This window comes from Antedon bifida, chromosome 8 (genome assembly GCF_963402885.1).
Source record: "Antedon bifida chromosome 8, ecAntBifi1.1, whole genome shotgun sequence".
Lineage (NCBI taxonomy): Eukaryota > Metazoa > Echinodermata > Crinoidea > Comatulida > Antedonidae > Antedon > Antedon bifida.
The window spans coordinates 14407798-14419266 of record NC_136233.1 but is presented as its reverse complement, the minus strand read 5'-3'; the positions used below and the strand labels follow the sequence as shown (position 1 = coordinate 14419266).

At 32.4% G+C, this 11469-nt stretch overlaps 2 protein-coding genes across 2 annotated transcripts; both read right to left on the bottom strand.

The window, feature by feature from the left end:
* Nucleotides 1-1650: 1650 nt before the first annotated feature.
* LOC144850991 (uncharacterized) lies at nt 1651-6249 on the bottom strand. The gene is made up of 8 exons (XM_078708514.1): nt 6231-6249; nt 5582-5839; nt 5217-5351; nt 4560-4760; nt 4074-4238; nt 3076-3369; nt 2168-2353; nt 1651-1874 (listed from the first exon to the last, which is right to left on the bottom strand). The coding sequence occupies exons 1-8, from the start codon at nt 6247-6249 to the stop codon at nt 1651-1653; spliced, it is 1482 nt and encodes a 493-aa protein (XP_078564640.1).
* Nucleotides 6250-7121: 872 nt separating this feature from the next.
* On the bottom strand, nt 7122-10463 carry LOC144850990 (uncharacterized). The gene is made up of 5 exons (XM_078708513.1): nt 10294-10463; nt 8804-9067; nt 8536-8649; nt 7634-7876; nt 7122-7297 (listed from the first exon to the last, which is right to left on the bottom strand). Exons 1-5 carry the CDS (start codon nt 10361-10363, stop codon nt 7122-7124), a joined length of 867 nt encoding a protein of 288 aa, XP_078564639.1. The 5' UTR covers nt 10364-10463.
* Nucleotides 10464-11469: the final 1006 nt, after the last annotated feature.

Sequence of the window (11469 nt, the reverse complement as noted above, 5' to 3'; positions counted from 1 at the left end):
TCCCTCATCAGATGGGGGGCAGTCCTCACTACCACATGCTGTGTGAAAAATATTATTTAAAAAAAATTAGTTCTTTGTGGATAGCAAAAAGTATGTACCGACATGGTCTTCTTTGTAAATTGGAGCAAGTCTAGAAAACGTGTTAGCTTCAAAGCATATAACCAATACTGTAATCATTTTAACAAACTATAAAACCGTTACTAATATACAAATATATCGAGTAAGGATTGCATATAAAGAAGTGAATTCCAGGTGGACAAATGTAGGTACAACTGTCATAACAATTTCCACCATTGAAACTTTCTGGACACTCAAAATAACAAGAATTAATACCAGAATAATCTGTAAAGTAAAAATAACCAATTTCTGGGTTGTCTTTTTGCAATTATATTAACAGCATTTTCATTTTTTAATAGGGAATGACAACAGGATACTACCAGTAAACTACTTAACCAGTGTAGTTTGTGAAAACAACATGCCTTTCCAATCTTTATAAAACATTTTCCACACTTTCTCTCATTTGCTTTTGACATACAAGAGACACCCTTTGCCTGGGGTAGTTAGGGGCATAATTATGGTTCTTGTGCTGCCTTCAATACAGTGTTGGCTCATGTGTGAATGTCACTTTTGAGAACCTTGCTAATTATACTTGACCTATATTTACAGGTTTTCCGAATGTCTATTATTAAGTATCAAAAGTATATTAACCCATTCAACTCTAAAAAGAGATATCACAATATCCACCATTGTAACACAATTCCAGAAACTAAAAACATAAATAAATTTATTCTTTGTGCACATACCTGATGGTGTTGTAACATTCATCTCAGATGTTGTATCAAGCTCTCTATCATCAATCGTGCAAGTTACAATTCTGAAAACATACAGTGTGTCTTCTATCAAATCATCCAATACCAAATTACTAGTTTTTCCACCAGTAACATCTCTGTGGGTCTCACTATCGTGGTATTGGTCATTGATAACAATTTTGTACCCACTGACTTCACAGTTTTGAGTTGAAGGAGTCCATGTTAATTCAATTTTATTTGGAGAAAGAGCTTCACCGCTAAATTCTGATGGAGTGAGGTCACTGTGAACTAATTTAGAGGTAAAAATCAAAATAATGATAAGCTGGTCTCAATTTTTTATGTAATATGATTGGATTTTATAGTCAGGACTGATATTTAAATTCATTCATAAATTTATGGAATAATACACAAATGGAATTTATTTTAATCAGTCTTTGCTTACTAGTAGTAGCATTTATAGATATATTTACATATTTTTTCATTGTCAAAAAAATAAAATAATTGAAAAATGTTATGTTATATATTACATATTCAAATTATGTTTATACAGAAAATGATTTAAATTAATTATTCTTTATTAACACTAAAATAATACATATCACTAAATACCAATAGATCTGATTTGACTACTAAACTCATATTTATAATTACTAAAAAATATTCTTTATAATGAGATCATTCTTAAATCTTATGGAAATTTATTCTATTGTTTTGTGCCTTGATAAAACATTTTTCTGGGCAAGCGAAATTGAGAAAACATTAGTTTAATGGGCATTTTAAGAGAATTCAATGCATTTTCTGCAGACTTATAATATAATTAGAATTCTCATAGAAAAATTGTTTAAAAAGTAGAAAATAACTTACAGTAGTTAATAACTTCACAAATGTAATACATTTTATAATAACAGTCATAATCATTGAAATGTCCATTACTACGCATATAAACACAATCTTGGGTTCCATGGTCATTTGGTTGTTTGTTTTGCCAATTATTCATACCCCATGATCCAATAGGAGAACAATCAACCCATGTCCAATCATTCTCACCAGCCTGGTCATGTAGACCTGTAAAACAATGTTGGCAGTTCATAATATTGGCTCATTATTATCATTGGCATTGTACATACAGGCTGTTACTCATCGTTTAGAAACAATTCATCACATTGTACAAATACAAAAATTTCTAACAAATTCTGTTGGGGATTGCACAACATGAATTATAAGTGTGCAAGGCATGCAGTTTTTTCTAAGAGCACTGATTATTATTATAGTGAAATCAAGAAGAAACAAGTTTCTGTATTGTGAACGTGTACTGTATATATCTATATATCTAAAAATGAAAGATGAATTTTACTTACCAATCCATCCAAACCTGACATTTTGTTTTATATAATTCAGTTCTGCTTCTGTATCAACAATAGCCAGATCACCACCTGGTGTGGCCTGACAGTCAGATCTTGCATCATGCCAACGTTTCTGGTTGAAAACAAATTTATAGCATGCATTGTTTTCCTGTTTCCATCCACTTGGGCATCCCGCCCTCTCTATAAAGTAAAAAGTACTTTAGCATATTGACCACAAACAAATTAAAAATGACACAAAATAAAGCAATAAATTTTACTGAAATGATTTTTTTTTAAAGAAATTATTTAAATAAATCTTTAAAATAATAATAATAAAAGTTTTTTGTAAAAGTGAACCAAAAACAATGAACAAGATAGAGAATAAACATCAACATTAATATACAAATAATGCACAGGTGTTAGTGGAGATGCGCCGCACTTGAGGGTATCTACAATGGTGCGACATGTACAAGGCGCAACCGAGTGCATGTTGCATGACATTGTGAATACCAGAGAGTGCGCCACATCTCCACTAACGTACGAATTGAGACTTGTGCATTATTTGTTTCATAACATGGGTCTTTGAAATATTCTCACTTGCCATTTTGGGTGAATACACCTTGGCCTAGTCTAGAAAGAAGCTAGGCTTACCACGCTCCACTGCTCGGCGGCAAATTCACCTCTTAGCCAAGGCCTAGCAAATCCGTCGTGTAGCAGAATTCAAGGTAAGTGGTGTGTGTTTGTTCTGTTTTTGAATCGTGCAGCGAGCCTAGCGCAATCTGTTTACGTTTTACATGCAGTGTGCCCCATTGCACACATAAACATTAATTGTTTGTATATTACAAGAAGCAATTAGGTATATTTAAGCATTTATAAATACTTTAAAATAGGATGATTAGAATCTATTTAATGTGGATACATACCTACAAATTCATGTGTTCGAACAGTTGTATTCAAGTTAAAGGTCAACACTTGTCTTTGATTGTATGCTGCAATTGAGAATGTGTATTCTGTGTTTTCTATAAGTCTGTTAATCTGTACGCTATTAACTAAAGATCCATGTACATCAACAGTCACTTTTGAAGAACCAACGTATTTGATCTTGTAGCCGAGAACATCACAATTTACATCAGATACTTGCCAGGTCAACTCAACTGTGCTTGAGCTTATTGCTGATCCATTGAACATAGATGGGTTGGCTTGATCAGGATCATATTCTGTCAGGTATGAATACATAATGATATTTAATATAAAAATAGCAAATATTTATGAGTGCAATGTAACAAATAATTTCATGAAGTGTAAAAAAAACATTTCATCTTTCACTGAATTAAATTATTTGTTCCATTGCATTCATTATTTGTTTTATAACATAACACCTACTTTTATTTAGATATTTCTGCTAAAACGAGCAGCTACGTTAATGCTTAAACAAATTTAAAAAGGCAGCGCACCAAATTTGGAGGTGGAGTAGAACAATTTGACAGTTGAATGAATGCAATTAGTCAACAGCCTAGTTTTGTGTGGCGTGTCTTTGACATCCAATCCTAGATGAAAGTGACTGGTTTTGTTGCCGAAATAATCAAATAATTTACTTCAGTACAGTAAGCATATAAACAAATCACAAATATTTTGTATTTGTCAAATGGAGAGAATATCATTTTATTGAAAGATTTATTGTTCAATTTAACTCGGCTCTCTTGTCTCGAAATTCTTATACAGTAGAACCCCTCTTTTGGGACACCCCTATTAAGGGGACAACATCCTGTAAAACGAATGAGGGGCAATATATGTGTTAACACTACAAACAACCCCTATTAAGGGGACACTTTGTTGGGTTCCAAAAGTCCTAAAATTTATATATATATTGTATAAGAAATTTAATTGTTTCAACAAATTTGAAAAGTAAAATGTAACAAACCTGATATTTCACAAACATATTGCGTATATTCAGAAGAACAAGTATCCTGTCCGAAGTATTGATTCCGATTATTCAGAAAATACCCGCATTTTTTTTGTGAGTAGTCGAGCGAAAATGAGGTTTGGCTACAGTCTAACCAACGCCAAATACCATTATCAAAACTTCCTTCAAGCAAAATACAGGAGGTATTTAATTTAATGTAATTATTACCAAGCCTTAAGGAAAAACTTAAAATTATATTGTACAAAATTGTACCATTTTTAGGTGTCTCAATAGTGGATGAGGGAAATTTTAAAACCAGAAAGGACTCTTCAGTTGCACTATTACTATTTTCATGAAATACTAACACAGAATAGTCAAAGAGCCTGCAATCTTTGCTCTGAAATCTTTTTTTTGTGATTTTCACTTAATATATTAGAAATGATTTATAGAGTGCTAGGAAAGCAGAACCCTCATTGGCTTATAAAAAAAAGTACTGTAGCATACCTATCCAATACTTATTATTATTAGTTCTTCTCTGGATGTACTCAATTTCAGCCTGTGTTTTAATTAGGGCTAAATCTCCATTTTTAACTTTCATACATTCCAATCTAGCATCTTTCCATGTAATTGGCGTGGACGACGTGACAAATCGGTAGCACGAGCCTTCAAAACCAGTCTCCCAATCATCAAATCTGCTACAAGAAACTGAAAAAAAAGAAAAGAAATGTCATTTATAATAACGACATTCATTCTGTTTATGCTTACAGTCTAGTCATCATCATTATTAACAGAAAAAGAAACCTTTTAATTCTATTTTGGGAAACACTCTCTATGCATTTCAGTGTTGTCCTGCAATTCTGGACTTTGCAAGTCTGAGTTGTCACTGCACAGCACACTAATGTACTGAAGGTACTGAAGTTGGACCTTAATGTCATATGGACCATGTGTTTAAGGAGTATACATAGTCCCAGATGGTGATCCCTAAAATCTCCAGGATAAAACGACAGGATTAAACAATTTTATCAATAATATGAAAGCTGTGTTGTTTTTGCCATTTATTTACTTACTTTGAAGAAAGTTGCAGGGAATAGGGAATTGATCAAAAGGTATATGAGCTATAACTCAACATTGCCTGATTTACAATTTTAATAGTTTTCTTACCATTTTCACAGTGGGTACCACTAAATTCAGGTGGACAGACACAGGTGCAAGATCTGGCATGACAACGTCCACCATTGTGACAAACTGGACAATTAAGAGCACAGGACGGGATACCACAATAAGAAGTCGGACATTCTGTAAAGACAGGAATAATTCACAGTACATAAAAAAAAAATTGGACAACACAATGAGGCAAAAATATTCAGGGAATTAAACCCAGTCCCTAACACCTGAATCGATATCAGCATATTTCAATATAAAATTATATTTCACTTCTTCTTGATTGTTTTAAAATAATAGAAACATTCAGGTCCTGAGAATAAGAGAATAAAGCATCTAAAAAATAAATAAATACAGTACCGTACCTGTGACATATAAATACATAAAATGATGCATTCCTAAATGCCGTTCTCCCTGGTAATAACACTCGTACACGCCCTCATCTTCACGACGAGCATTGGCAATGGTCAGGTTTTTCACATCATGTGATGAGTCGCTGTATATAAGTTTGTTGTTATGTCTCCAACGAAGATTGTTTGCAGTGGATGCAATCACAGTCAGTGTTACTGTCTCTCCAAGACCAACAGTCACAGATCTCTGGGATGGCTCTACCTCAACGATTGCTTGAAAATAACATGGATATTGTTTTTATTTATGTAAAAGTCTGGTAGAACAAATCTAACACATGCTAGTGGTGATTGAAAAATGTGGGGCTTTATCAATGCGATTGGAAATCAGGGAATCCTTTTTTAAGGGTGCACTTTTTTGAGTCTCTTAAATTGTATACAAATACTGTACAGAAGAACCTCTATTAATGGGACACCCTTAGAACTGAACAAAGTGTCCTCTTAATAGGGGTGTCTCGTGAAGAGGGGATGTTTGTAGTGTTAAAATATATATTGCCCCTTGTTCATTTTATGGGATATTGTCCCTTTTATAGAGGTGTCACAAAGGATCGATTCTACAGTAATTTGTATAGAAGTTGACCACAAAAAATAATTAGTTTGTACTTACCAGTTGCCTTTAAAACCATCCATTGTACAGTTGTATTAACACGATTCAATTCAATTTGAAATTGAAAGACACCAACAGGCTCCTCAGATGTCATTTCGATCGTGACCATTGTCTTTTGACTGTTTGTTTCAACATTCATATTCAGGAAATTTGTCTCCGAAGAGGAAATCTCAGCTGTGTCCGATGTGTAGCTTGTCAAAGATAGTAATGAACTAATGTAAACATTACTGTCTTCATGCTTATAACACCTTACTGAGTTTTCAGAATATAATACTGAGCAATGAACATTTAATGGTGGGTCTAAAAAAAAAAAAAATAAATACATTGAAAAGTTATAATCAAAAACACTAAAAACAAGGATTTTTTTAAACGTTTTCAGTCTCAATCTGACAAAGTTTCCACCTTTCTTTAAAAATAGGAAAGTTTGATTCTTAACCTGGTAAAGAATTATAAATATTTTATTTTAATTTAACCTTGTTTTGATTTAAATTAGTTTTATGAAGAATTCCACAAACAATTTGAAAAGTATGTAACAGTCCATTTTATTAAATTTTGGTAAAGTCTTGTAGAACCAGTTTAACAAAAGAGTTTTTGAAAAGTTGACAAAATGAGGTCACATTTAAAAGTGATAACATTTGTTATTGAACATTTTTCTTAGAGTTATACTGAAATGAGTAAATAAAATAACAAAAATATTACTATAAAATATCAAGTAAGTCGACCATAAAAATATACTCACCAAAGACTTCAGATGTATGATGTTGCACAGGTGTAATCATATATGCTGAAAAGAGATAAATATCATTATTTATTTAAATTATCTTATTTGGGAAAATCTGTCAATGTACAGTATGTACAAAGTAGGTTTTCCTTATGAAGATATCAAATTTATTATGGTAGAGACCCAGGTAGAGGAAGGATGATGAAAGGGTTACATTGCCCATCATTTGTATACTTGCCTCTCTCACATATGAAATGTACTTCAGAATCACAAGACGATCTTTTCAAAGAAGATCCAGTAAACACTACACAATCAAAGGCTTCATCACCTTCCATGGTTGATATTTCTGTAGTAATAATAATAATGATATCTATTCTGCAATCCTTCACAGTGTGGTAGCCATGGCGCTCAGGAACTACGCAAAATACTTGGCAAAATAGGGGGAATACTATTTAATATTTTAAATAATATTGAAGATACAGGTAACTCAACTCAACTTAATATAATAAGCTTTTGTGAAGTCATCAATATATAAATTTCCCTGAAAATAAATAGGCATGTTCTATTATCATTACGAAATTCAGAACGATATCTTATAAATTGTGGATGGATTGTGTCGTGTAAACAAACAAAAAAACAAAGCAAGTACTATATTCTTTGGCATGGTAACAAACTTCCTTACTCAGAGCACTCCATGGACTGTGTCTAATATCCATCTCATAGAATTCTTTTACATTTCGTCTATGATAGCCAATGAAATAGTTGTTCTTCAGATATGGCATCAGTGTATCAAGTTGAGTATTAATGACAAGTAAGCTAGAATCAAGCTGTCGGCAAACTTCTATTGCATTGTCATAATTTAACTCATTATCATGATGGTAGTAGCAGGAATGTTGAAAGTACATGAAATTATTTGGGCAGGCATCTATAATTATGAAAGAATTGATTTTTAAAAAAAGTTTACTACATATAAAAAGTTGCTTACAAAGCCAGATGGCAATTGTAGGTGAATGAACTAAAATCCAATTTTATTACAATAAATGTTTGGATGATACATCACTTGTGATTGGTCAAATTACTTGCATGCATGTATGTTCTTGCATTGTCCTAATAAAGGTATATTTCAGCTGCCGTCCAGAACAACTGTGATTGTCTTTAAAACTGTACCAGGACAGTATACAAATAATGAATATTTATGAGCTGGATGGTGAGAATATTTCATGAGTTGAATTGATGGAGCCAAGATTAAAAAGATTAAATAGATAAATAGACAGTAGATACATTATTTATTTTTTAACACACCTACTGTTCTAACATAATGGAGTATAGAGATGTTATAGATAACGTGCACTACAGGTTGATTTTTTAACGTAACTCAGTCAATGACGTCTGGTGGCAAAAAATTATCTAAATACTTACAAAAAGCTGAACATGTTTAAAACTATTAATTATTAAAATTAGAATTTTTAGTAGAACTACAACCGAATGGCATGTAATGAAAGAATACACTCAGGTGTGTTATAAATTGACTCTTGGATGTTCGTCAGTGCTTTCAAGATATCTACTATTAATATACCAACTTACTTATTTGACACAGAGTTACAGAACTGTTGTGGTCACAGTGATGTTTATAAAGAACACTTTGACTCAAAAACACACAATCTTGTTTCTCATGAGTTTGTTGATTTGTGGCCCATCCTGATTAAAGCAAATATTGTTAACAATCAATACAATGATAAATATGATGCATAGAAAATTTACAAAAAAATATTTGATTAGCTTTTAATTTAGATTTTATACCAATAAAATGTTAGATATCTTGATGAAACCAAGTTTGAAAATAGAAACTCACCATCTAAATACTGGGGCAGCTTTTCTCCATCACAAGTGATCTCTGTAAATGTATCTTTGTGACCTTTATCAGAGTAACCTAATGGTATCTTGTTATGATATTCTTTAAGAATAGCCATATCCTCTGCATTCTTGAAGATCGGTAAGGTAGCTCCATACTCACTTTGACAAAATTGGTTAGACTCGTGCCAGTTTCGGTTTCGACTGTTATTAAATTTCTTCCTGCATACGTCTCCCTGAAGTGTCCATGTTTTAGGACAACGTTCTAAAATTAGTTAAAAATAAAATAAAAATGCTGTCATTTATTAGGGTTACCTTTCAACTATTACTTTTTCTCTCTTGTAGATTTCAATATCTCTATCTAATTGTAGTGCTATGTTTTGACAATGTTCCTTCTCTCCAAGAATACATAAGACTTCTTTTAGCCTTATTCTCAGACTTTAAAAAACCCCTTGCTTAACCTGGAATGAAATTCTGTATTGTTAGATTGATTTTCATATATATTTATATAAAATTCTGTGCTATCTTTAAGGATGGGAATTCCAAATTCAAAGATGAATTAATATAACTATTTTTGAAGATTAAGATTTTCTCACTGTTTTTCATATTATTATTATTAGTAGCATATGTTTGTAGATGCAGGGCCTGTTCAGACCTACAGAGTTATGCTTTCGTATTGTACGTGACGTACAACTCCATGGGTCTGAACCAGGAAAAGATTAGTGGAAGCCACCTCGTACGATACTGATCTTTCATTCGTTACTACAGCTCAAGGTACAGGATTAGTGAACTCCACTTAGGATACAAAAGTCATGCATCAACGATTTTGACCTGTAACCAATCAAATTTACTCCTGCATACCAGCTGTTCACCCAAATCGGTGACAATTCAGTTTGAAATGAAAGCGTTAGGTAGGCAAATCTGAACACTTTGCTGTTACGACGCTAATTATAATATGACATTGCTTGCGATACAAAAGCATAACTCCATGGATCTGAACATACCCTGTGTCAGTTTACAGCATATCTATATATCATATATTGGTTTAACTATTACTGTCCTAATATCCCCAATGGTGGAGCCAGGATTTTGGTCCAAGGATTAAAATCAAAAAAGTGCTGAACTATAAACCAATTTTTTGTATTGAATTGTTTTTGCCATGAGAATATACTAGTTAAATAATCTTAAGTGTCTGCATATTAGCAGTTAGTATTGGTTTGAGTGTCAGTTTTGGCAACCTTTTCCAGTAATTTTTATTTATGTTCAGTTCTTCTGGAAACACAAATTGTGCGACATAAAGTGGTGTAAAGTATTATTGCTACAGTTCACAAGCCAGTGTTTTGGTTTATGAGAGATAGTCTTTTCTGTATCTTGATTCTTGTACTGTAATCTAGGCAAAATATGTGACAACTCTAACATAAGACATAGTCATATGACACTGTTTTTATACTATATCACATAGACCTTTTTTTTTGTTCTACCATGACTTACCGACTTTACAGACCCAATTCCCCTCTTCACTACAATCAATCGAATACCAGTGTTTGTTCGTCCTTTCCATAGCTGTACAGGTTTTGTGCTGTACTGGATTATTGCTCTTCCAGTCTGAAAGAAAAAAAAAGAAACTGAGGAGTTATCCTTATCAAATCTCATTTCAAGTTGCAACCATGTTTATGTAGTGTGAAGGAAATTTCCAGAGACCTGTTGACTACGATGGCATATAGGTATGGGTCAGCAGTAACAACAAAATATTTTAGCTCTTATTATCATCATTTTTTTTTTTATCTTTATCATTATTATTATTATACTATATTTCTGTTTATGTCAACAACATACAATTGTTTATTTATGATGAACATATTGGTTATGATCAAATAAAGATCGAAACGTTGAATCATTGCCTCTCGTTATTTGGAGTTTTATACTATGTTTTTTAAACATAATCAGTGCAGCTATTGGTTTTACAAAATAGCAACAATGTACAGGAACTATTTAGAGATCAAATAGATACAGATATTGTTGATAAAGAAGATGCGGATGTTGAAAAAAGATGGTTACAGATAAAGAAAGTGATTATTGACAGTGCAAACAAACATGTCAAAAATAGAAGAGGGAAAAGACTAAAAAACCATGGATCACAGATGAGATGATAACACAAATGGAACAAAGGAGGAAATGGAAAATTATAATTACAGAAGAATGAAGAAAGGAATACAGAAGACTAAATAATCAACTAAGAAGAAAAACAGATAAGGCAAAAGAAGACTGGATTAGTAATAAATGTAATAGATAATCTACAGAAGGCTGGACGGAGTGACATATATAAAGTAATAAAGGAACTATCAGGAATTAACACTAAAAGACGTAAGGGTACACACAGTATTAAATAAAGAAAATAAATTACTAACTGATAATAATGAAATAAGACAATGGAAAGAATATCTGGAAGAGTTTGCTGCAGATCTAAAGGTTGAAGAGAAAATTACTGTCTACCAATAGGCAGATGACAAGGCATAGGTATAGACAAGGTATAGGTAATATTTTGTCTCTTTAGTTTTTTTTTGGTACTTACCTTCGTAGTCAAGATCTATGTCAACTCCATCCCATTTCATAATCCCATCTGATGAGTTATAGAGTCCCAAGATGGTGGATGATTGTTGATACCTG

Excerpts from the sequence above, each read along its gene's own strand:
- LOC144850991 (XM_078708514.1), bottom strand. Across the intron at positions 4,761-5,216 it reads TGGTACCCACTGTGAAAATG|TTTCTTGTAGCAGATTTGAT; the intron begins GTAAGAAAACTA and ends CTTTTTTTTCAG. Across the intron at positions 2,354-3,075 it reads TCGAACACATGAATTTGTAG|AGAGGGCGGGATGCCCAAGT; the intron begins GTATGTATCCAC and ends TTTACTTTATAG.
- LOC144850990 (XM_078708513.1), bottom strand. The coding sequence starts at position 10,363 with ATGGAAAGGACGAACAAACACTGGTATTCGATTGATTGTAGTGAAGAG. Across the intron at positions 9,068-10,293 it reads GAATTGGGTCTGTAAAGTCG|AACGTTGTCCTAAAACATGG; the intron begins GTAAGTCATGGT and ends AACTAATTTTAG. Across the intron at positions 7,298-7,633 it reads CAGTCCATGGAGTGCTCTGA|AAATATCAACCATGGAAGGT; the intron begins GTAAGGAAGTTT and ends TTATTACTACAG.